At 30.0% G+C, this 27,581-nt stretch overlaps 3 protein-coding genes across 4 annotated transcripts in view; 1 reads left to right on the top strand and 2 right to left on the bottom strand.

Annotated features, from left to right (window-relative positions):
• The window catches only part of LOC123296958 (nesprin-1), a 124,319-nt gene extending 115,742 nt beyond the window's left edge, over positions 1 to 8,577 (bottom strand). Inside the window, exons 1-2 of the mRNA XM_044878692.1 lie at positions 8,335 to 8,577; positions 4,506 to 4,779 (exon numbers count right to left, since the gene is read on the bottom strand). Coding sequence (XP_044734627.1) covers positions 4,506 to 4,779; positions 8,335 to 8,556 — 496 coding nt within the window. The 5' untranslated portion in view covers positions 8,557 to 8,577. The remainder of the gene's footprint in view (positions 1 to 4,505; positions 4,780 to 8,334) is intronic.
• The window catches only part of LOC123296959 (structural maintenance of chromosomes protein 4-like), a 58,493-nt gene extending 35,242 nt beyond the window's left edge, over positions 1 to 23,251 (top strand). The window contains exons 1-13 of one of the 2 annotated variants that reach the window (XM_044878695.1): positions 14,161 to 14,301; positions 14,394 to 14,633; positions 14,826 to 15,017; positions 16,144 to 16,317; positions 16,504 to 16,608; positions 16,807 to 17,135; positions 17,486 to 17,858; positions 18,491 to 18,612; positions 18,676 to 18,916; positions 19,148 to 19,350; positions 20,032 to 20,467; positions 20,707 to 21,484; positions 21,863 to 23,251. In XM_044878695.1, the coding sequence (XP_044734630.1) occupies positions 14,394 to 14,633; positions 14,826 to 15,017; positions 16,144 to 16,317; positions 16,504 to 16,608; positions 16,807 to 17,135; positions 17,486 to 17,858; positions 18,491 to 18,612; positions 18,676 to 18,916; positions 19,148 to 19,350; positions 20,032 to 20,467; positions 20,707 to 21,484; positions 21,863 to 22,824 (4,155 nt within the window). In that variant the 5' untranslated portion in view covers positions 14,161 to 14,301 and the 3' untranslated portion in view covers positions 22,825 to 23,251. Of the gene's footprint in view, positions 1 to 14,160; positions 14,302 to 14,393; positions 14,634 to 14,825; positions 15,018 to 16,143; positions 16,318 to 16,503; positions 16,609 to 16,806; positions 17,136 to 17,485; positions 17,859 to 18,490; positions 18,613 to 18,675; positions 18,917 to 19,147; positions 19,351 to 20,031; positions 20,468 to 20,706; positions 21,485 to 21,862 lie in introns of those variants that run through there. The other variant, XM_044878694.1, reaches the window with a different exon arrangement.
• Positions 23,252 to 23,872: 621 nt separating this feature from the next.
• On the bottom strand, positions 23,873 to 26,337 carry LOC123295845 (sugar transporter ERD6-like 5). The gene is made up of 3 exons (XM_044877307.1): positions 26,226 to 26,337; positions 24,735 to 25,236; positions 23,873 to 24,662 (listed from the first exon to the last, which is right to left on the bottom strand). The coding sequence occupies exons 1-3, from the start codon at positions 26,293 to 26,295 to the stop codon at positions 23,873 to 23,875; spliced, it is 1,362 nt and encodes a 453-aa protein (XP_044733242.1). The 5' UTR covers positions 26,296 to 26,337.
• Between the last annotated feature and the right edge of the window lie 1,244 nt (positions 26,338 to 27,581).

Here is a 27,581-nt window from a genome sequence, read left to right as displayed (position 1 = left end):
CGCCTATATCCATGACTTTGACCTGAAATTATAGTTTCAAGGTCACTTGACCTTGATCTTCAAATGATCTTAAAAATTTACCTACGGGACTCAAACTAAATTGGGGGTCCTTCGATTATTTTTTAATCCGAAACCTTTTAAATCCAATTAGGATCTCGATTTTTCGCTATATTTGGTTGTTTTCATCTTTTGCGTGATGAAGTTTTAGTTTTTAACTTATATATTTTATTTTCATCTTTTGACTATTCGATATTTAATTTTTTTTTTAACTTTTGTTTTATTCTAATAATACAATTATATTGTAAAAACAATTTGAACTAAAACTTTGTAGACCAAATGGCAGACTTTTCAATAATAGATAGTTTAAAAATATCCACTAATATTCTAAAAATAGAATTCGTACCACAATTCTCTTTTATATTATATAGAATTATAGATAGAATATATACAAATATGTCGGTTAGAACTGTATCAGCTAAAATAATTTATGTATTTATATTTTATATTTCAATATTCATAATATATAATCATAAAACCATTTATAACTCAACAATCCTTTCAAATTATAATTAGATATCATAATTATTATTCATAAACGTTATTATACTTGAACTATTTAAAAATTTGACAACGTAATAATAGGATGGTGGATTTGACCTTTAGAGGTCATATCGATAGGTTAGGTTAGATTAGAGTGGCTGTTATGGAGTGGCGGTCCTGGACACACTTAGACCATTGGGTCCGTTGTGATACCGAAAAAGGGTTAGCCCATCTCGGACCACTACTCCATGAACCATTTTGAGCTTTTTAAGAACAGCAGGAGTGCTTTGACGTCAACGGACTAGGTCTGAGATGAGAGGTCGTCACAGAGATGTTGGCTCAAATAAGTTCACCTCCTCATGGCAAGTGCTGGGCAGGGACAGAGAAGATAAGACATCGTCTCCTCAATAGTCGTGCCAACACTGCGACAGCTCCTGCAATAGTCATGATACACTGTCAAGCCCAGGCGTTCAGCATGTCTGCCGCCCAGCCAGTGTCCTGTAATAGCCGCAATAACTTTGCTAATAGAGGCACTTATAATAGAGGCGCAATAACTTTGCTAAGCGATATAAGACCTTCGGAACACCTACGATTATATTCAGATCATATCTGTCTTGGTCATAGCGGATTTTCTTTTAACAAAGATAAGAACGTAAGAACACTCTCATGAAATTACGTTTCAAGATAACAAACAAAAATCAAAATCTGTTCATCCGTTTGGATGCAACGATACCTCAAACGGATAGATCAGACCCGATTTTGTATCGGAGGTTTCTTCAAATTTTTTATTAAAATTATTCTTGTTTTAAAGCTTACTCCTAAAACAATATTGGAATTATAATAATATATTAAATAACCCACGCCAATAATGAGAATTTAATAAAACAGATCTATTTTTGAATTGTCGCATTGCTGAACAAACAGCAGATTATTAGCCAGACCATTACAAACATGCGATTAAAACGATGGAATGTATCCTTATGTAGGTATACTTTTAGTGCGTGGGTATAAAAAAATGCACATATTTTATGATTTTTGGCTAATTTTCAAAGAAAAGTTCAAAGGTAGTAAACAAATATTAAAAAACCAGATATTTTTTAACAAAACATAAAATAATGTTCAGTAAACAGTTATTGAATTAGTCTGTAAAATAATAATTACATAATTTAGGACTATGTAGCTGCAACGTGCTCCAATTAAATTCTTTTCAATCTTTACAAAATTGGTTGTATTTTTTACAAAAGCAGAGAAATTTTGTAATTACATTTAAAAAAAAACAGTAGGAGTTGAATATAAAAATGTTATAGCAAACGAAAAAGCAACAAATGTCAAAGACTAACAATAAAACAAATTATAGACATCTAGTTTCGTAGATATAATAATTGGTTAAAAATTTCATACTTGACAGAGTCTCTACGTCATCGGGCTTTTTATTATTATTTTATCGTTCAAAGTTGGCTGAAAAAATGATGAATCATATTCGCTCCGTGCGTGAGTTTCGTTTCCATGGTAACGATACACTACTTTAATTATAGAATTGTATGGATGCATATATAATTGTATGGATTGCATTTAAGACTTACATTGAAAATTTAATATTATTGTCTCACAAATTTAAATAAATAATTATGATAATTTACATTTGAAAAATAATATTTGTGCAATTTGATTTCTTATTTTCACAATTTTTAATGCATTAAGTTTAATTAATTCGTGTTTTACAATAATTTTAATTTGACATTTCTATAACATTAACATGTAAAGAACTGCAAATTAGTAATAACAGCCCCCTTTAACGCCAAAATTTTTCACTAGAAGCGCTGGCATTTTATTTTATTGTACCTACCATGACTACGGACACAACGAATAGGTTATCCTTTTCAGTTGGATATTTCTATATCAAAAAATCTAGAGAGTGTGATAAAAAACTATCTAAAATATTAAGACAATCTTGTAGTTTATAATAATATCATAAAAATATAAGGTTGTCGATGATAAAAACAAAATTTTAATTTAATTATGAGTTCATCGAAGATCCATCATTTGATGAACAGAGACGACTATAGTTAGAGTATTGATGATTGAAGAGCGATATCTATATTATCAAATTTATAAGCAGCACTTGCACACAATATATTATATATTTTTGTGGTTGCGTGGTATTATAAAACTAAAAACAACACATTATTTGACTACAAAGCATGTATTTGCTTTATATGTATGTACCGTGCAATAAACCAAAACTTTTTTTACAATATTGTAGGGAAACAAACACCTTAACTAGTTAACATTTATTTAGTTATATTAATAATGTATAGTTTATTTCTGGAATTCCTATTCCTTTATACAGGTTCAGTTAAAAATTAAATAATGAAGACAACAAATCCATTATATTATATTTTTTATATTTATTTTGTATACAGAGAAATGTGTAGGTGTACAGTTTGTAACTAAAACGCCCACGATATAAAAAACATTTTATTTAAAAAAAAAATCTGACTCCATCACAAAATTTGCAATAATAAATTTAGTACACATTTGTGCAAACAATAATGTTTTGTTTTGCGTATTTTAACGTATGCGTTTTAAAAATAATACTCGTTTAAAAATAATTTAATGTGTATGTCTGTCAGGAGACAACATCACATCAACAGTGAAGAGTCCATTTTAATTTTATCTCCAAAAATATATTTGTTTTGTATAATTAATTATATAAAAAAGACAGAAAATTATATAATTTCAAATTTAAAAGAAAAAGGAGATATTATCTGTACTAAATGGTCTACAATTCTAAACGATCATAAACATTCCTAACGATCTTTTTCAATTTGTGGGACATCCTGTACATTCAATGTCAAAATAGAATAGCTGAATGTTAATATTATCAAAAGCAGAGATTTTTATAAAGAATAACTTTTATCATAAACCTTATTATGAAAAAGTTTTCCATATGGAGCCAGTTTAAGTAGACACGCTGTATATACTTGACGGATAAAGTGATGTACAAAGCGAAAATGTCCCATTTAAAAAAAAAAATATAGAACAAAAAACCGTATGTCCTATTTAATTAAATCATTTTTAAAAATAACTATTTGTAATGAAACTTAACTTTATTCTAAACGAAAAACAAGTGAAAACAAACAATTGGCTGAGTTAATTGTTGAAATACCATGCATAGTCAGTGTTGATTTCTTTATCACATAACACATACGTTTGTATATGTGACACATACATAACTGATATTCTCATATAATACATATTATAAAATTTCCGCCTAATTGGCACCCTCACGGGTAAACAGTGATGTTTACGAAAAAATGTTTCAAACAAAAGTTGTTTAATAAGGAACATTTTTTACATTTAAACTTTTGTTCTATCTCTAACGGTTTACAAGATGGGTCCTACGGACCCAAGACCCAATTGACCTATGATGCCCATTTACGAACTTGACCTCACTTTTTACGTCCTGAGGACGCTGTAAAAATTTCAGCTCGATATCTTTTTTCGCTTTTGAGTTATCGTGTCCACAGACGGACGGACGGACGGACAACCGGAAATGGACTAATTAGGTGATTTTATGAACACCTATGACAAAATTTTTTCCCTAGCATCATTATTTTTAAGCGTTACAAAGTAAACTTAATATACTATGTATATTTCAAATATACATGGTATAATAATACAAGTGAAATTTACAAAAGTTAAAAAACCCCCGACAAATGCGACTTATTAATTGTAAACTGATTTTTGGAAACTTAGATGAAAAATGTTCTCAATCAAGTCGGTTAGACCGTTTAGGGGTTACGATGCCACTGAGAAACACACAGACGCACAGAGATAAACACTTTAAACTTAAAACACTCCTTCTTAAATCAATATCAAAGTGATGGTCAAGGAAAAATAATGAAAACTGCCTTTTAAAAACAAAAAATATAAATTAAAAAAATCAAAATTAACTCACTTACCTTGTAATTGTTGTATGGTTGCTTGATATTCTGCCAATTTTTCATCAATATAGTCTTGTGATTGATTAGCAATAATATCAGCAGTGGACATTCCATCTTGTGGTTCATCTCCATCGATATGTAATGGAGGTGGTCGTGGTGGACCTGGAGGTTCCAACGGTACACCGACGTATTCGTAGTCGTGACATGGGGGTCCTACATCACTATATGGGGATATACCCGAATAATAAAATTCAGGTGACGGGCATAGTATTGGAGATCCCGCAGGTGAATGCTGTAATAAACAAGAAACATAACCATTAAAATTTTTATTTAAATGGGTTTTTTTAATGTTCAGAGAGCAGGAATTAATTTTTGCATTAATTATTGCGAAAATTTTATCCGTGGTTAAATCTTTATTTTTCCAAGTGGATGATATATAAAAAAAACCGGGTACCAACAACCATTTAAGATAAGGTTCCTTATATGGCCCTGCAGAATCCTTATGGAAAATATCTTTCAGCCAAATTGATTGAAAATTTGTAGTAAAAAGGCCACTTGGACAAATAGACTAATTTAACTCAGAAAACTCTTTGCATCTTCTATCAGACGGACTGCAAATGTGCAGTCCCGATTTCAACCAACAATGAAGCTACGCTCAAACTAATCTCAACGTTCTATCGTTTCGACTGTCTGCAGTCGGTTTTCATCTCAGCCAAATTTCGCATTGCTAAATCGTAAGTGCATATTGTGCAGTCCGTCGACAGTAGCCAATTTTTCTCTTTCGTTCCCTAGCTTATTTTTAACTTTATTTACCTTTTTATTTTCGATACTTATTTTTATGAAGTTGGATTTTTTAAAATGTACTTTCACCACTATCAATAAGTCCTTCATGCGAATTAAATAAGTATTATTCGTACTTCATAGTTCATAGGGCGTAGGGCTGCTATCTATAGTTCATAGGACATAGGGTATTTTTTGACAGATATTATGTCATTCTTATATGTCAAATAAAATATCATTTCATAAATTGATAAAGTATTTACCACACACGAAAGTTAGAAAGATCACTTTAATTAAATAAACGAATTTTAAAAAAAAAAACGGCAAAAACAATAAAATTATTAAATCAATAAAAAAATATTCAAGTTTAAAAGTATTGTGTTCGTAAACTGTACACAAATTAAAATATTGTATTTGGATTTATGCATTAGTAAAGTATCTTTGACAGATGACCTTTGCGCCACCTCGAATTTTATTTTTTGTAAAATGGTGGTTTAGGTTTAGCAGAAATAGTAGGAGAGGTTGGGGACATTTTTGGGTAGGTGTTTGGAAAAAAATTTCAGTGGCAAAGTAGGCAACTCTCCCTATACAGAAGTCAATGACCTAAACGTTTTTTGCACTCTTGACTAGTCGTTCTTTGCTTTTAGGCGTTATTAAAGCCACTGCATTTGACTTTACAACTTATTACAAGCTTAGTACCTACTTCTTTCTCGAAGCAAGAAGTTTTTCAATTTAATCCACCCAATTAACCCTCTGTGAGAACTAGCCTAGTAATTTTAAATATTTTTATGTTACATATATTAAAAATAGAATTATAATGGTAATTACGTGTGGGTGGTCTCTGTTAATAATATATGTCAAATATAAAATATATTTAACGTAAAAATACTTCAGCGATAATGTTTTAAATATGTGCGTTATATATTATCGTAAATTTTTGGCATTCATCGATATATATTTTTTTTTTATAAATATGTATGTATTGATGAAGCAAAAAAAAATTAATCTAAAAATAATCGTTCATCATAAATTGTTTTTATGGATAATATTTTTGAAAGAATATATTATAATTAATAATTTATTATATTGGCAGGTGTGTAAGTAAGTGTATCGCATCTTTTACTCCTTTGCACGTATTACTAAACGTGTTAAAATTAATTATCATTATTTGATGAATGGCATCAATTATTAAAGTTAAAAATGTCCTAATTAATTAATTTATAAATAAATCAATTTCATAATACAAAATATATAGAGCATATATTAAATTTTTTGACGAAAATACCCATAAAATCTTAATGTCAATCTTTTTTTCATTCAATTTCTTGTTTCTGTAATATTTACCTAATGCAGTTATCCAACTGATGTTGTGTCTCAATGAACCCGAAGATATGCAAGGATTGAATAATACTAGGAATGTCAATAAAATTTTATAAATACATTCTTTGATTAACAAAATTTCTAAAAATCACAAAAAATTCCTAGGTCATCGGGCTTTTTATTATTATTTTATCGTTCGATGAATCATATAGGTTATCCTTTTCAATTGGATATTTTTATATCAAAAAAAATAGAGAGTGTGATAGAAAACTATCTAAAATATTTAGACAATCTTGTGGTTTATAATAACACCATAAAAATATAAGGTTGTCGATGATATAACTACAAAATTTTAATTTAATTATGAGTTCATCGAAGATCCATCATTTGATGAATAGAGACGACTATAGTTAGGGTATTGATAATTGAAGAGCGATATCTATATTATCAAATTTATAAGCAGCACTGGCATACAATATATTATACATTTTTGGAGTTTCGTGGTATTGTAAAACTAAAAATAACATACAAAGCATGTATTTGGTTTATATGTATGTATATACCGTGCAATAAACCAAAACTTTTTTACAATACTGTAGGGAAACAAACACCTTAAGACTTCGTGTATTCAGTTTACTATCAGGTAAAAACAAAATTATAGAGTCCAGTCTTCAGATCATATATATATATTAAGCTACCATGGTATTGTCACAGCTCACAAACGGAACCTAGCTAATTTTTTACTCACAGCGTAAAACCGGCTGACCTAAACGATTTTCGATTATTATAAATGTTTATGACTGTTAATCTTAATTAAAGATATTTGAAAACAAGTGTAAACAAACAAACTGACTGAGTTAATTGTTGAAATATCCTGTATAGAAAGTATTGAATATCAGTGCTTGCATTATTTTTAATAAATTAGAACATTTTAAAAAACCAACACGCCATTTAGGTTGATTTTCGAAAATTTAAAAAGTATTTCCTGGAGTTTTTTTCCCTTTTTCGAGAATGATTCACAAGACCACTAGTACCTTAACTTTTGTTAAGATTCCTCGGTAATAGGGGTGAATAGAGGTACAATAATTAACTGAATTACAAATTTATTAAAGTGGCTCCCAAAAGCCTGTGATCAGCTTTTATTTGTTTAAAATTGGTTTCTTTTGATGAGGAATGCACGTTTCAGTTGTGTACTGTAAGTAAGTGAAATGCATCATAATAATAATTCGTTCGTTTATATTATTTTTATATAAATAAATTTTTTATTTATTTATATTGTCGATATTTTTATATATATAAACTTTATACTTCCGAACATTTCCTGCTTCTATTTCGATAGTTATGAATCATAAAAAAAATCGGTTCATTGAATTTTTAATATATTATTTTTTTCTAAAATTACAAAGTTATTAAAATTTCGAAATTCTTTTTATTTTTCAAATACCATGTGATATCATATTTATTAATTTACAAATGCATTCAATAATAATGAACATATAAAACCCTTCTTGAGATGGAAGCTATAAAAACCTCCCTTAAAGTGGTTCGGTTGTCACGTGACTAGTGCACTAGGCAATTTGTATGACATAAATGTAAGTAAATAGTTTAAAAATATCGTAAACTAGGCAATTTGTATAACGTAAATGAAAAAATGCTGTAAAAAGCGTCAAATACAAAAGTTTCAACTTTTAAAAACTAAATAATTATTACTATTTATATAGAAAATTTAAAAATAAAAGCAACTTACCGGTGGCATAGGTATAAACGGTCGAGGTCCAGATGGTGTTGGTGATCGTGATACACCAGGTGGCGGTGGTACAGCCCATCGCGGACGTGGGCATGGCATAAATGGCAATCGCGCACCAAACATCGGACTCATCGGGGAGCCCATTAATCGCGGTGGTGGCGAGGAAGTGTAAGGGGACGGCGGTCGATACATTAACGGAGGTGGAGTTGGTGCACCAACCATATGTGGTGGTAATGGTGACCAACCGCGACCTCCTCCCCCACCACCGGGTGGTTGGTGGGGTGGATGATGGCCAGACATCCTGACAGTTGCTTTTACAACTCGGTGTCACGTAATTATTAACGGATTTTTAAAATGTCATTTCGTTGTAATACACTGAAACAAAAAAAATCATATATTAATAACAAGCCCATTCGGAATTATGCAGAGCGGTATACGTGGCTTAAAACAGTCTAGAAAGTGATACCAAACATCAATAGTTATTTACTTTCTTTTTATTTATAGGCAATTTTATTACAGATATGATATACAAATGACATAATGAACAAAATTAAATCTTTTTATTATTTCTTTAGCCTGTTTTTTCTTAAGTGGTAAATTTTTAGATCGTGAGTCTATTTCGTCATTAACCAGAACGATAAATTTTGAAATGAGGAATAATTCATGAAATTTGTTAAAGAAATAAGAATAAGAAAGATCTCGCATGCTTTCACAGCTTTTAAGCTCAAAATCATCAATTCAAGGTATCTTAAAAGAGTCTCCATTTAAGTACAACATTTTTATTTGAAAAATGAATTTTTCAACGTATGCATTAAAATGGTACACCCCGTATATTATCAGTGTAATAACGCATATAAAAACTTAAATTTTAATCAATTAATGATTCAGGTTGATTTCTTTTAAACGTCTACAACAATTTTAAACACAATAATAAAGGAAACATTTCTTAATATAAACAAGATTGATTACTCAGATTAATGCATATCATTCAATCGAGATTGTGTCAAGAGTTCGAAAATAACTTAGTTTATTGTACATACATGCTACATACATCCATCCATATGAAAGGTACAGGAAAAAAACATGCTAAGTCGTACAGACATCGAATTGAGATATTTGCAATTAAGGTGTTTGTTTCCCTACAGTATTGTAAAAAAGTTTATTGCACGGCACATACATATAAACCATATACAATGCTTTGTAGTCAAGTAATGTGATATTTTTAGCTTTACAATACCACCAAACTACAAAAATACATAATATATTGTGTGCAAGTGCTGTTTATAAATTTGATAATATAGATATCGCTCTTCAATCATCAATACTCTAACTGTAGTCGTCTCTGTTCATCAAATGATGGATCTTCGATGAACTCTTAATTAAATTAAAATTTTGTTTTTATATCATCGACAACCTTATATTATTATAAACTACAAGATTGTCTAAATATTTTAGATAGTTTTTTATCACACTCTCTAGATTTTTTGATATATATATGATTCATCATTTCTTTAAGCCAACTTTGAACGATAAAATAATAATAAAAAGCCCGATGACCTAGGAATCTTTTGACATTTTTGGAAACTTTCTTGATCAAAAAATGTATTCATAAAGTGCGAATTTTGGTAAATTCGCTCCCATTTTTTGGTTTAATTTTACCGGATAAAAAATGACATTTTCTGTTATACAAATACAAAAGTGTGGCTTAGCATGTTCTTTTCCTGTACCCATCATATATATTTTGAGTCGGGCATCGTACTTAGAATAACAAGTAATAAGCCATAATACATACATACACAACTTTACACATACACATGCACACACTACACACATCTAAATTTAATATTTAATGTTTTCTTAATACTTTCAATTATATATTTATATTAAATTAATATTTTTTCTATTTTTATATCAAAAATAAATAATGAACATACAACTTAAACTTAAATACACATACAACTAACTATACAAGGCTTCAGATTCAGAACTTAATTCCAATGTAGCGAATATCCCAACAAATTGCTACCCTTGTGGAAATATTTCAGACAAAAGACTTAAAAAGTTTTAGTATACTTCTGAAAAACTCTTGTTTTACGCAAAAATTCGGTTTGCCCTTTTTAGTAATTTTAGCAAAATGGTCCTTGCCTATTGGCTGGCGACGTCCCTGAACCATTGTGTACATGTGATTCACATATAATGTTATAGTTATAACACTTAGAATAGTAAAACACGTGAGTTTTTTTTATAAAGAGTGTAAATGAAACTATATCTAAAAATCAATTAATCATTCTTTTATACGTTTAAAAGTCATATCGATTCTCTTTACGGTTTATGAGAAATATTCTCTTTTTTGGTAAAAACACTGACTTTGATAGTTAATTTCCCATAAAACGTACAAAGAATCGATATGAATTTTTCACAAAAGACGTATAAAAGGATGATTAATAGGGTATTCCACTATTTTTGAAAAAGAACCTCAAAATGTTGATTTTGCTAATAAAAAGCCACCAAAAATTTATTTCGGAAAAATACACACGTTTTCTTGCCAAAAACTTAAATTAAATTAACTGTCAAAAACGCGGGCATTCAATTTGAATATACGAAATAACACAAATAAGTTTGACAGATATATTCATAGACATCTGATTATAATAAATATAAGTACTTATTATCTATGGATATATTATACCCAACTATCTACACTGAACTAACTAAGGTCTATGGCTCATACCGATATGACATCACAGCAGGGCTTGCCCGCGTTTTAGGTCACGTGATATACAGTTTAAAAATTACGATTTTTAATTTTAATATTTTAAAAGAAAAATGTGCTTTTATGACTCGAAATCAGAATATTTAAGTATATTTTTACATAAATTTTAAGTTTTTTCAAATTTCATAATTTATTTTTCACTAACGAAAATACCCTATTAATAAATAAAATTTCAAAGTTTTTTGGTATTATTTTCAATTTTACGGTATCGAAATACCTGAATTTAAATATTACCTACATATTATTCGAAAAATAAACTAAAGTTGTTTTGTTCGATATAGAAATCTAAAGAATTTCACCGACATTTAGTTATAATTATAGCTGTAAAAGTCTTTTTGCATATCTTTGCAATGGAATCATTGACGACAACTATAAATGACGTCAACATATAACGACGTTAAGACAGACACACACATATATAACGCAAGTGTGTAATGTATGTACGTTCAAGGAGCTTTTATCGATGATGAATCGATGTTCATTTATAGATCACACTAATTCATTTAAATAAGTAGGTAATGGTTCAATTTTTCTAAAATTATTATATTTTTAACTAAAATTTATTTAGCGAAAAAAAAAATTATTTAAAAACATGTGAAAACAAACAATTGACTGAATTAATTGTTAAAATACCATGCATAGACAGTGTTGATTACAGTGTAACATTACATATACATACATGTCACACATACATAACTAATATAACTGATATTCCCATATAATACATACTACACAATTTGTGCATAATTTGCGCTCTCACGGGTAAACAGTGATGTTTACGAAAAAAATGTTTCAAACAAAAGTTGTTTATTTTTTTATAAGGAACATTTTTTACATTTAAAATTTTGTTCTATCTCTAACGGTTTACAAGATGGGTCCTATGGACGATCCAAGACTCAATTGACCTATGTTGTTCATTTACGAACTCGGTCTTACTTTTTGAGTACGCTGTAAAAATTTAATCTTGATATCTCTTTTCGTTTTTGAGTTATCGTGTTGACAGACAGACGGACAGACAACCGGAAATGGACTAATTAGGTGATTTTATGAACACCTATACCAAAATTTTAATAGTTTTAAGCGTTACAAACTTGGGACTAAACTTAATATACCTTGCATATTACATATATGCATGGTATAAAAATATATAATTGAAACGCACGCACAAAAAAATAAATCACAATTCAACATAATTTAAATAAATGAAATCGAATAAAAATTATTCTTATTAAAACTTTTTTTGGGGAAATAAAACTTAAAAGTTTTTAAAACGTGCTTGTAACACTAACCTTATTAACTTTGAATCTATCTTAGTCTCACAAAAAGTCGATAGACACAAAACCGAACATTTAATTTATTAAAATACACTATAACTAAAGAAACTAAAAATGTGTTTGAAACGTTCGTTAATGCTACAATATTACAAATACACGATATATAGTTAACGTCGGACGATAAGTACCCCACAATGATTTCGTATATTATTTTTAGAATTTGGCAGATCACTACTAATAACTAGAAGTGAACGAAACACCTATATTTATGATATGAAAATTATTATTATATATGTGACTAAAAGTTCGCAAATTTTGTTTGCGAAGTATATTACATATTTTTTTTTATTTTACGGTCATTGTTGTAACTTTAATTCATAACAACAAATTGTGTATTTTGTTATTCTTCTTCAAATTATTGATGGATATCAAACAATTGATTGAGTTAATTGTTGAAATACCATGTATAGACAGTGTTGATTACTCTATCACATTACAGATACATACATGTCACACACATATAACTGATATACCCATATAATACATACTATACAATTTGCGCTCTCACGGGTAAACAGTGATGTTTACGAAAAAATGTTTCGAACAAAAGTTATTTATTTTTTGATAAGGAACATTTTTTACATTTAAACTTTTGTTCTATCTCTAACGGTTTACAAGATTCAATTGACCCAAGACTCAATTGACCTATGTTGCTCATTTACGAATTCGACCTCACTTTTTACGTCCTCAGTCCGATATAAATATTTCAGCTTGGTATCTCTTCGTTTTTGAGTAATCATGATGACAGACGGACAGACAACCGGAAATGGACTAATTAGGTGATTTTATAAACACCTATACCAAAATTTTGTTCATAGCATCAATATTTTTAAGCGTTACAAACTTGGGACTAAACTTAGTATACCTTGGTATATTTCATATACATGGTATAATAAGTAGCTTATGAATACTTACAATAATTGTTTTAATATAATTACATTTACATATAGCCATGACACAAAGGGCAGATGTTTTAGGTAAGTAGTTGTAACATTTTAGCATTTCAAAGAGAATGTTTTTTGTACCTCAACCTATCAGGCCAATTTTTTTTTTTGAAAAATGTTCAAGAAGGTCCACATATAAAAATCTACATCTAACTTTTTGTCGCTAGATAGTTTGGTCATTGCCATGGGCCAAATAGGCCAATCATTAGAATCCATTTCTGAGGTGATTTTTGAAAATTTTAAAACCTTGAAAATATTCAACAAAAGGGGCCAGAAGCGTATACTCAGACGTTTTTGGGGTCGCTGATCACTGTTCCGAAGCCAGAATTTCGATATACTCCCCCCTCTTGGTGTAATTCGCCTCGCTGGTCCGAAATTGTAATATTCTATAAATATTCAAAACTTTCGAATATTTTAATAACTAAGCGTAAAAACTTTTGGCTATACATACTTTATTCTCCTAATATATTATATCACATATTTGTAGGGTATAAAATTAAAATATAATAGAATAAAATTTTTAATTATTAATAAATTAACGATAATCAGTAAACAATGAAATTACAGCAACAATTGAAAAAATTAAAAAAGTTCACACTAAACTACATAAAATATTCTCTATGACTACATAATGCGATATCTACAGTGACATCTATTTTACTTGAACGGAATTATAATTTTGATAACTCTTATATGTAGATGTTATTCACAAATAAAAACGTTATAGATGTTATTCGTAAACGGAAATAAAACTGACAAATTGTTTGTTAATTTTAAATTTTATATACTTCAAACATTTTTTTGCATTTTATTTTGTAAAAAAATTTGTTTATTCGTTCGTGATTTGATGTGACCACATTTTATGTTTTACAAGTTCTTTTCTGTTATGCTAATTATCAGTTTATAAGTACAAAAGGTATGTTTTTAAATTATTAAAGTTTTATGCTCTCTCAGACCCGGTAAAACAATAATTTCATTATTTATTATTATATTCGAATAATAATTTAGATGCCTGGAAAACGTAAAAGTGATACTGCACAGTTAAGTGCAAGCAGTGATGATTCCGACGGAGAACCAGAACGTATTGTTGAAGAAGGTGGAATTAAAATTGGTGATATTTACATACCGCCACCTCCACCACCAGTTTGTAGTTTGGATACAGGTGCACCTCGATTAATTATAACGCGAATTGTAAATAAGAATTTCAAATCTTATGCTGGAGTTCAAGAACTTGGACCTTTTCATAAGGTAATTTTTTTTAAATTAATTCAAGTAGTTACAAGAATTTTTAGTTCGACTTTTTGCTATATAGAAAGTAACAACGGCGGGCTATTTAATTAATTTATCTTATTTTAGCTAATTAAACTTTGATTTGATATTTCTTGAGTATTCAGTGTTCGATCTTTGACTAATTATATTTATATTGATTGTCTGTTTTAGTGTTTTACATCGATTATCGGCCCAAATGGAAGTGGAAAAAGTAATGTAATTGATTCCATGTTGTTTGTGTTTGGTTATCGTGGAAGTAAAATTCGTTCGAAGAAAATATCATCTCTGATACATAGCTCAGAAAATCACAAAACTATTCAATCGTGTAGTGTATCCGTATATTTTAAACTAATTATTGATAAGGTACTAGAAACTTGTTTTTTTGCTATTTTGCTACAAGTTTTGAATCACCATTTAGATTATCCACAACCAAAATATTACTTAAAGGAAAAAATGCTGTTTTTGTTTGAAAAACAAAAAAATGGGAGTATACTAAGATCATCCGATATCAAAGGTAGCACAGGATTGCCGTACGTCCTTAAATGAGCTGGCGGAACGAATTCCAGGAAATTGTGAAGCCGACGAGCTTGCCAGAAATGGCACGATGCTGCCGGACACAAGCATCAATAAATACCCGGGAGTTCCATTTGCGAACTGCAAGTTACTCCTGAAAAAGGATATTCTGAAAAAGGCCAATCTTAGATGGAGGGAAGAACGTACTTGTGGTACTACAAGACAGATATGGTCTGAGTACAATCTCAGGCGTTCCGAAGTTCTCTTCCAAGGGCCTCTGTTCGCAAAGTTGTTGCGGCTATCACAGGACACTGGATGGGCGGCAAGAATGCTGAATGCTTAGGCCTGGCAGTGTATCACGACTACTGCAGGAGCTGTCACAGTGATGACGAGGAGGAGACAATGTTTCATCGACCTAAAGTCAGTCGACGTCAAAGCCCTCCTGCTGTTCTTAAACAGCTCCAAATGGTTCATGGAGTAACGGTTTCACAACGAACCCTATGGTCTAAGTGTGTCCCACCCCAGGACAGACACTCCAACCTAACCTAAGACCATCCAACTGTGCTTGCCTGAAACTTACTAGAGCACAATTAAGAAGGGTGATGGAACTCTTTATAGGACACTATCGATTGAACTACCATCTTCATAACATGGAGATCTTTGATGATTCCTTGTAGGAATGAATCCTCCATACATGTTAAACTGTAAAGCGTTCTATACAGAATTTTTGAATCCGAAACAAATGTTTGAGTCTTGTATCCATCAATCCTAGGAGAGTTTCCCTCGGAAAAGCTGTGGGCTTTCTGCGTGGCATCTGCCATCGAAAGAATCCTATAGCTTCATCTGCTTAAACTATCATCTCTTACCCGAAGATAAGAAAGACACAAAGGACCCTTTGATCTAGGTGTAGGTGCTAGAGATCCATTTGCGAAATCCCTGTTATATTTTATCATTATCAATTTTATTTTATTTTTAGGACGAAGATTACGAAGAAGTTCCAAACTCACAATTTTATGTATCCCGTACCGGTTTCAAAGATAATTCTTCAACATATGAAATTGATGGACGTCGTGTTCCATTTAAAGAAGTTTCTATAAAATTAAAGAAATTTGGAATTGATTTAGATCATAATCGATTTTTAATTTTACAAGTAAATACCATTTTAATCATTTTAACTAAACAAATTCATTTTTTATGAAGTGGTAAAAAAAATTAAGTTATCTTTCCAATTATGTTGCTAAATGTTAGGAATGTTCCGACTAGTCGGTGAAAAATTTAAGTTGATCTAATCTGTTACTTTCAATGTTTTATTTTTATTTTTTAAATTTGTTAATAGGGTGAAGTTGAACAAATTGCAATGATGAAACCAAAAGGCTTAACTGAACATGATTCAGGAATGCTAGAATATTTAGAAGATATTATTGGCACGTCAAGATTTAAGGTAAATATTGAATATGAACGATTCTTCATTTTGATCAGAAAAATATATGGAAATAATATCATAGAGCTGCAAAGTCCCCCCCCCCTTGGACGACTCTTGCACACGAGTGTAAATTCAATTAGCTTGAACAATTTTATATAGTTTAATTTGAATTTTAAGTTATCGATTAAATTTCAATATAATATGACTTCCATTCAGGAACCAATTGAAAAACTAGGTGTAGTTGTAAGTGAATTAAATGATGATCGTGCGGCAAAAGTCCATAAAGTAAACTTAGTTGGAACAGAAAGACAAAATATGCAGGGAGCGTATGAAGAAGCAATTGCCTTTTTGAAAACTGAAAATTACATCACTGAATTACGAAATACAGAATATCAGAAATACATTTACGATACCGAAATCAATAAGAAACAAAAAGAAGAAAAGAAAAATGAAATTAAAACTGAATTGGAAACAATAGCAGAAAACATCAAGGAATTTATTAAAAAACGAAAAAAGTTAGAGGACGAATTAAGCTCAAAATACGAGTAAGTTTCTTTATTTATTAGATTTATTGTACTTAATTTTTTCTATTCGCACCGTGCATGAGTATTTTATTAGAGTCGTTTTCATGGTAACGATACACTACTTTATTAATATAAATTTTCACCTTATTTCAGTTTTTGCCGATTTTGATCTGCAAAGACTAGTTTCTCCTCAAAAATTATAGCATTTATTATTCATAACAGCACTCTTTAACGCCAAAATTATCCACTGGATGCGCTGGCGTCGATCTGATTGTCCCTACCATGACTACGCACCCAACGAATACTGTATTGATTGGAAATTATTTATTTATAAAAATGTTTATTTTTCAAATACGAAAATTATTTTACAGAGAAAAAACAAAATTAGAAGAAAAATTACAAAATTTAAGAGATATTTTTAAGCAAATTGATACAAAAGATAACTCAGCACGAGCTGATATGGTACAAACAAACGATCGACGTAAAAAATCAAAAAATAAATTAGAAGAGGAGAAAAAGAAATTACTTGAATTAGAAAAAGTACCTGAAAAAAATACAGCTGATATTAAGGAAATTGAAAAAAAATTACCAAAGTTAGCAGAGGAAAGAGAAAAATTAGAAACGCAAAAACAACAGATTATAGCAGAGATTGCAGAATTGACGAGACCATTACAAGATGAACGTTATAGGAAAGAAAGTGAATTAATTAAATTAAGAGAAAATGAGAATAAAGCAAAAACAGAGGTAAGAAATCGTTTCACGGCTCGATTTCGACTGTAAATGATTGGTTCTAGCTCGTTCTCATGGATGGAGATAAAAATATCTTTAAAAAAACTTGCAGAGTTTGATGGGGGAACATCATGTTCCGACATCAGATTGTACCTAGTTCACCGGGTTGCTTTAATAGTCAATTTCGATTCTAAAAGGTGACAGAGAATAGCACTTTAAATTACAAAGTTGAATAGTTCCAACATCAAATGACCTTGAAACTAAAATTTCAGGTCAAACTCGTGGACATAGGTAAAAGTCCTCTCTTGTCAATGACAACTTTTGGCTAAATCATTTTTCTGTAACTAGCGTGTTTTTTTTCGATGAATGGCATGTATTTAAGTTTCAATTTCCTCCGAAAGCTAACGATTTTCGAAAAAATGTATTTTTTTTATGAGGAACAACTTTCTAATTTAAAGTGTTATTCTATGTCTAACCTTTTAGGATTCAAATTGACTGTTAAAGCAACCCAGAGAACGAGGTCAAATCTGATGTCAGAACATGAAGTTCCCCATCAAATTCTGCAACTTTAATCCAAGTTATTTTTTTATTGGTGAACTAATTGAATGAATTGATTTCATCTGTAATATTTTGTTTTTTTATTTTAGTTAAATCTAGCCGAGACACAACTTAAAGTATTTGTGCAGAATGAAAAAGACGCAACTCAAACCTTGGAAAAAATTCGTACAACCTATGAAAATTCCAAGAAAAAATTAGAAGAAAAACAAAAGTAAATAAATAATAAATTTTACTTATTATTAAAATAATTAATTAATTTTTTTTTTAATTTTAGACTTGTTGAAGAGCATAATCGAATATTTCCAGCTAAAGAACAAGAGTTACAACAATCCAACGTTGAATTGTTAGAATTACGAAATGAAAGTAAACGTATTCAAGAACAAGTATACACATTAACTGCAAAAATTGAAGAATCACGCTCATCTATGCAACGAGCACAATTCCGCAATCGTGTTCTTAACTTCTTAATGAAACTTAAAGAGCAAGGTGTATTACCCGGCATCTTAGGACGTCTGGTAAGTTATTATGATTACGTTTTTATATTTGTGGATTATATTGTTGAACCTGTTGGAAATAGTACCTAAAGATTTTCGAAAATAAATATTTTTACAATAAGCCCCAAAGATGGCCTGGTTATTCATTAGGTCTGTGTAATTCGTTTCAAAATTTGTTTGGAAAAAAATACAAACAGTTTGTAACCTAATTAAATCATTTTAATTGATAACTAATATGATTTATCCTTTCAGGGTGATCTTGGAGCTATTGATCCTAAATATGATGTTGCGGTATCCACAGCTTGTGGTCCATTAGATTATATTGTGGTAGATACCGTTGACACAGCAAACAAATGCGTGAATGCGTTAAAACAACAAAATATTGGTCGTGGTAATTTTATGGCTTTAGAAAAAATGGAATATTTACGAGATTATATACAACAACGAGTTAAAACGTAATGTATACTTTTTTTTAAACATTAAATAACATTATTGACGTCGTGTTTATTATGTCAACGTAAGATTGTAAACGGCTTAAAAAAATACCACTCAAACTATCGCTAACTCAATACCTATTAATAAAAATCAACTCATTGCGTTCGTTATGTTTAGTTGGTTGGAATCGAGTTATGGAGACGAGTTGGAGTGGTTTTTTGCCCTTTTTTTGGAAGATAAATTTACAATTTTACTAGTTAGTTTACAATCTGACGGAAATTACAATCTTATGTTGACGTACATTCACCCATAGATTATAATTTATTACATAAATAGATAGGCAACTCTACTGTACATGAAATGTTGTCCAAAAAGCCCCCTGGAGTAAGGCACCTTCAGAGAACCAAAATAGTAAAAATTTTACAGGGAGTTGCAGATCTGTTTTAAATTAAAAACTATAATCTGTGCATTCACCATTCGATGGTTGGTAAGTTGATAGAAATAAGATATTTATTTCCACTCCAAAGGATTGGGGCTTGGGTTGTTGCAAAGAGCTAACATGAAAATTTTACTTTCAGCCCCTTACTCAGTGAATTCTATTAATAGTTCAGCAGAAAAAAAATTTTATTTTGATTCCTTTTTTTGAGAAAAAATGGCTGTGAAAAGAGATTTCAATGATTTTTAAAATTTTTCTATTACAGCCCAGAAAATATACCAAGACTTTATGATTTAATTCAATTTAAAGATCAGCGTTTAATGACTGCATTTTATTTTGGAGTTCGTGAGACCTTGGTTGCGAATGATTTAGAACAAGCAACTCGTATAGCATATGGGAAACAACGATATCGTGTTGTTACATTAAACGGTGATATGATTGAGCTCGTTGGAACAATGAGCGGTGGTGGTAGAACGAAAATTAGTGGACGAATGGGTTCAAAAATATTAGTAGATACAACAGCAAATACAACGGAGTCACCGGAAAGAATTGAACGATATGAACAGAATGTAAGAGAATTATCGGAAAGATTACGAGATATGGATAATACTAAGTATGATTTAGAAAGAAAAGTCGATCAACTTAGTAGAGAAGTTGAAAGAATGAGATCTGATCTACGGAAATATGTAGCTGAATGTGAAGTAAGTACATATCTAAATATTTTAACTCGTCAGCACTCGCGCCAACCGTTCGGTAATCTTCTGCGCTCTTTCTAACTCTCTCACTGCGGTCAAGAATTCACTTGACCACAGAGAAATCACAATTCATCGTTTCCTATGTCTATACAGCTCTATGGCTATGTTCCTCACAGGACCGTGTAGAAATATACGAATAAATTGCGAAAATTTAAATGTTAATAATAATAATTTTTCCGTTTTAGGCTGTTAAAATAAATTTGCCAAACTTAGAAAGACAAATAAAACAACAAGAAAAAGTTGTTCAAACTACAGTTAGTGATAAAAATCGTGTAAAAGAGTTAGAAGCAACGATCGAAGCAAAAAGAAAACAATTTGAAAAAGAAAATAAAATTGCTGGAAAATTACAAGAAGAAGTTGATGCATTATCCGAAGAAATTTCGCAACAAGATGGTGGTAGATTAAAAAGAGTACAAAATAGATTAAAAGAAATTTCACAAAATATTGATAAATTAAAATCAGAATCGACACGATTAACTGTTGGCATTAAAAATGCAGAAAGGAATGCTGTAAAATGTAAGAATACGATTGAAAGAATTGAAGAAAGTATTCAAAGTGATAGTGAAAAAATATTACAATTACAACAAGAAAGGGTTGAAATTGAAGCTGATGCAAGAAGTCTAAATGAAAAAATTCAAAAGATGGAGGAAGATTTAAATGAAATTAAAACGGACGAATCAGATACAGAAATTAAAAATGAAATTAATGAACTGACAAAGAACGAACATAAATGTAAAGAAGATAAAATTAATTTAGAACATGAATTAAGTACTGTTGAGAAAACAATCAAAGAGTTCATCAATAATTTATCACATTGGCGAAAAGCATTATCGAAATTAACGTTACATACTATACCAGATAATGAAGTAGAAATTGAACGATTGGAGCACAGTGTAAATTCATCAAAAGCAAATACAACAGTCAATAATACTAATACAAATACATCAAAAGTCAATGTTACAGGTAAATAATACTATTTCGGATATTTTCTTATTTTCCCAGATATTATATACAGTAGAACCTCGATAACTCGAATCACAAAAGAATAGGGAATATTCATGTATTTTTTTTATGTTTAATTCATTGTTTACACCGTTATAACAAAGTAAAAAATATAAATACTGCTTAAGTTTTTAGTCTGCTGGGTATCACACGCATACATCATAGCTCACATGCTTATGTGACGATTTAAGCATTCCGGTAACCCCCGCAAGCGGGGCACAGAGGACTTCTTAGTCTAGGTGCTAGGGACTCATCTACCCTTCGTAGATTTTATTTATTATTTTCTCTCTTTCCTTTTTGCTTGTCTCGTTTTAATTAGGTAACTTTTTTATGTGTTAGGTGCATCGATAAGGACAACAGATTCAATCGACAACACATCAAGAACAACACAAAAGAAAGAATTAAGAAAATTAACGGATGAAGAATTGGAGAATTGTAATGTTGCTGACATACAATACACAATTACATTCCAACAAGATAAATTATCAAAAAAACCAAATCTAAATATAATTGAAGAGTATAAAAAAATTCAACTTGAATATTGTAAACGTGTACGAGAAGTAGAAGAAGTAACAAATCGTCGTAAATTATTTCGTGACGCGTTAGACAAAGCAAAGAAAACACGAGAAAATGAATTTTTAACTGGCTATCAAATAATTAATTTAAAATTAAAAGAAATGTATCAAATGATTACGTTAGGTGGTGATGCCGAATTAGAATTGGTTGATTCATTAGATCCATTTAACGATGGTATATCATTTAGTGTACGACCACCGAAGAAAAGTTGGAAAAATATCTGTAATTTATCGGGTGGTGAAAAAACATTAAGTTCATTGGCTTTAGTGTTTGCATTACATTATTATAAACCATCACCGCTTTACGTTATGGATGAAATTGATGCTGCGTTGGATTTTAAAAATGTCTCAATTGTTGGAAATTATATAAAAGATCGTACTAAAAATGCACAGTTTATAATTATCTCTTTACGTTCGAATATGTTCGAACTAGCTGATCGTTTGGTTGGCATCTACAAAACATATAATTGTACTAAGTCTGTTTCAGTGAATCCAGCTGGACTACATGAAATACTTCTAAATTCTTTGAATCAATTACAAATTACAATACCCACCAATCAACAATTATCACAAGCTATTGTACAATCGCAACAAAGCCAACCACAACCACTGACCCAAACACAGCAGGAACAAGTAGAAAATGAACCATCTCAAGTTATACCAACGTTACAACAAAATTCGGTAGAAATTAATCAAGAAAATGTGCTGTCTAATGGAATTAACTGAAATAACAGGATTACAAATTTTTTATATCCAGAGTGGGCCATTTTAATCTATGCATCTGAATATCTCTCCAGAGGCGACACCTATTAAAGAATAACCTCAACAAAAATTGTGGAGTAAAAATTTATCATTATTGCATTTAAGATTTAGGAAATTTTTTTAGATGGAAGTTATCAAGGACAACAAAGGTCATTCGCCTGTGTTAATAACTTTCAAGTCCAAGCAAATTTTCAAGATCATGTGAAGATCAAGGTAAAATGACTTTGAAACTAGAATTTCAGGTTAAAGTCATAAAGCATTTTTCTGTAACTAGCTTAGCTACAGAAAAATGCTTTAGCTAGTAGACCATATAAGGTCTAATTTTCGACCTTATATAATATTACTTATTACTTCGAAATATTACTTCTTATGAAGAGCTAATTTTTACTTTTGTACTATTTTCAAACATACACATAATAAATTTTCAAAATTGACTCTTTGGGTGCTTTTTTTTTTAAATTTTACGTTAGTTAGGAATTTTAGGGTTGTGCAGATAATCTAAAAACACACTTAATTACTTTTGACAATTTTTGACCCGTATTTATCCTGAAATTGAAGGTGATTGTGCGATTTAAAATTCAAAGAAAACAGGTTTAATATAAATAAATTTTTTAATAAAATAAATTATAATATCAAAAATAAAATTGTACAATTTCTTAAAATAATTGAACTATAACTAAAGTGGTCAAAGACAATTTCTTAAAATAATTGAACTATAACTAAAGTGGTCAAAGACCAACCGTATTTTAAGGAACATTTTTAGAAACTCTCCATTTTTAGCAAGCTGTCAATATGGGAGTCTAAACGACTTCCTCATTATATCACATTATTTAAAACAGTATTATATAAGCTTGGCTTTTGAGCTATGACATAGATTCACAACTTTTCTAACATGCAATTCGACATTCGAACCCGGTAAAACTAATGTTATATTTAGAACTAGGTTAGGTTAGAATGACTTTCTTGCGGTTCGACACACTAGAACTAGTTAATATTGTTTTTTTAAATTAAACTAAATTTCGTTCCCATCATTTTTTACAGATGAATTATGGCCAGAATTTTTTTTCTTCTTAAATTCGTTTTGTATTTCGAGCAGTGATCTATTTTTTGTTTCTGGTACTAAGAAATATCCAAATATTAAAGCACAAAAAGCAACACTTGCCATACTGAAAAAAGCCACGTAACCACTTATCCCATACAGACGAGTAAAAATCTGGGTTGAACCTGCACCTAACAACGACGAAATAAGCATCAACATTGAAGTACCTTTTGACTTCACTTCTGTTGCGAATAATTCTGAAGCTAATATATTTGGCAAATGTTGAAATCCTACCCCAATCATTGCTTTATAAATTATAATTCCCGCAAATTCTATAGAACCACATAATACGGATTTCTCAGATTGAATATCTTCAACAAGAAACGCAATCGCGGTCATTGAATGGCCGATAAATGATCCAGAACATATTATCATAAACAAAGGCTTGCGACCCCACTGTTCTATAAGATAAATACCTAGAAGAGCAGCTACAATTCCTACAGTATTTATTACAATAGAAATAGTTGCTAAAGATAATTCTAACGCTGAATTATGAATTATTGAGTGAACATTTGACACCATATATAATTGACCAGTCATTTGTTGAGCTGTTTGTACACCGGCACATATTAAAAATAGTTTGAGGTTCAAGGGTACCGTAAAAAGTTTCAGCCAGCTGGCTTTTTTTATGGTCTGGCTTTCAATCCATGCTAATTTCATTTCTTCGTATTGTTTATCTACATTTTCAATTCGTTGTAATTTTCTTAAAGAATTTTTTGTTTCTATTTCTTTATTTTTCATTATATAAAAATATGGAGATTCTGTACAAATATACAACATTGGCAAAACAATTGTTGACATTGTACTGCAGACAATGGCTGTTTGATCAATGGATAATGTTGATTGAATCATACTGCCTACAAGATTTCCAACTTGTTGTAAAACAATGCAACACACTGTGAATGGACCACGTAAATGTGGTGATGATATTTCACTGATGTAAATTGGTACCGCTGAAAATGCCCATGCAACACAAAAACCTCGTAAAAATTCAGATATACAAAACATGTATACATGCGTTGCAAAGTAAACAAAAATTTGGCATAAAATTTGTGGTACAAATATTAACATTATTGAATATTTTCTACCAATTAAATCATTTATATATGAGGCCCATATTGCGCCAGGTATTATTCCAAATGACAGGCACATAATTATTGTTGATTTGTCTGTATCCTTTATGGGAAGCATCTGATTATATCCATCGATTTCCAATATTACCAAACATGGACTCAGATATCCTAATTGTGTTCCAGTGATGAAAAACGTTAATGATACTAAAAATGAAATAATAAATTATAAAGTAAGAGGCATACAATTCCAGAAGAGTGGTTTGAACAAGTTTAATACAGGGGAATCTCAATAACTCGAACCTCAAGGGAAATTAAAAAATTTTCGAGATAATGAGTTTTCGTCTTAACAAGTAGTTCAAGTTACACGATGATTTAATTGCTAAAATTTGTCCTTAGAAAGCCACAGTTATATTTTACGACTTGCGGAGTTTGCTTTTTGAATCGAGTTACAGGGTATAAATATGTACTATCAATTCCTAGCAGAGAAATAACATTTTGTTCGAGTTACAAAGTCTAAATAATTAGAAATAGGGCTTAGAATTTAGGGCTTCAACGGAAGGGAATGGCAATTTTTTCGACTTATTGAGCATTGCGATTTAACGAAGTTCGAGTTGGCTAGAGCAGAGACGGATTATCCATAAGGCAAGGTAGGCACGTGCCTACAGATGTGAGGTTACAAAGAGCACGCGCGTGGAAGTTATTCAACAAACAAAATTAATTGTGTAAGTATGCAAAAAATTATAATCCGTTGATATTGAGTACAATTATTCAAATTTACGACAGTCATTTTGATCAAATTGAACACTGCAGAAGTTCAAAATAGAGCGAGTATCTACTTTTCTATTTAACAACGATAGCTCGAGCCGGAGAACTGCCCAAACAACCAACGCAACTTAAAACTAAAGAATTAAAAAAAAGGGCCTTTATTGATAGTTTTTTATTTAGTTAGGGGACGCTAACCTTTGAAACTGCCTACGGGCGCCAAGATTCAATCAGGATCGAAAATTCAGATTTTTAGCGTGATACATTCAAACAAGTATCCCTCAAAACAGACAATGTAATTTAATTTGTTCGCATTTATAACGTTACCCAAAAATTCATAATAGTAAATAAAAGTTTATAAAAAGTATGCTAACACCCGAAAAGGTGATGTTTTTATTTTAATAAATACTTATTTAAATCAAGTTATTTACCTGCACAAACAGAAATATATTGATGTAAGTAATTTTTATTAAAGATCTTTTCACTAGTGGTATCTAACATTTTATAAGAAATATTGATCGATTCGAATGTAGAATATTTTTTTTTCTGTCCGAAAAAACATAGAAATTACTACCAATCATTTAATTTGAAAACTTATTTATAAATAATAAATAAAATTCATCAAGATAAATTTTTTTCAGAACGATATCTAATTAATAGTGATAATATCCATATCCAATATTAAAATTTATCATAATCACTGTGGTTGCGGTTTTTTGAAAATCGTGTAGGTACTTAAAAAATGTTATTAATTATTATTTTATGAGGGTCTATTGTTATATTTATAAGTATACTTATATAAATTTATAAAATCATGATTAAAGCACAATAGTCGACCCGTGCGGAATTCCGCAGTATACATCAACGATATGCTTTGCAATGAGGGGTAAATCATTGAATTTTATAAAGAAATAACGATTTCGCGTATTCAGGAAAAACAGGCTATAAAAATCGTTTCATTCGAAACATGCTCACCTATTCAAAATTTCACATAATTTTGTTAGTCTTGGATTTATTATGACGGATTAAAGATTTTAATAAATCTCAAATTTAAGAGAAGCGGTACAGTTTTTGATCGTGAGTCTGTTTTTCGTCATTGATCGTGAGTCTGTTTTTCGTCTGTTGATCGTAGAATTTGATAAAGGAATAAGGAAGATCTCGCGTGGACAGGAAAAACCAGGCTAGAGAATTAATATATTACATAAAAAGATACCTTGACTTCAAAAAACCTTATTCATTATTGTTATTGATTTTATCATTACTTAATTAAATTTCAAGCCTGTATGTCTTAAAAAACAGAAAAATTTTACTTCCCGTTGCCACTCTATACTGCCTCTATACTTCCATATTCAAAGGATATATTAAAATAAATAATAAAATTAAAGAATTATTTTATTATAGAAAAGAAATTTATTTCGAAAAAATAAATGTTTTTACATTACTACGATAAATTTAATAAAATGTAAAATCGTAAAATGTTTTAAAAAAATTCATCACATTTTTCATTTTCCATATATTTCACAATTTATTTCAAAAAAATGATTATACATTTTTTTGAAAACAATTCCACTCGGTTATAAACTGTTTTTTTTTTAAACTGTAAGAGATCAATAATTTATTATATTTCTACATAAAACTAAAATGAACTATGGATTTACAGAGTAATAATATTAGATTTACAACATTTACATAAATATATAGAGTGTATTTTTTAGTTTGACATATTCTTGAAACTTGAAAAATAAGTTTAATCGAGGAAAATGCTTCAAACGAAAAATGTAAGTTTC

This window comes from Chrysoperla carnea, chromosome 3 (assembly GCF_905475395.1).
Source record: "Chrysoperla carnea chromosome 3, inChrCarn1.1, whole genome shotgun sequence".
NCBI lineage: Eukaryota > Metazoa > Arthropoda > Insecta > Neuroptera > Chrysopidae > Chrysoperla > Chrysoperla carnea.
Note: the sequence above shows the minus strand (reverse complement) of the source record. Positions and strands in the feature narration are given on the sequence as shown.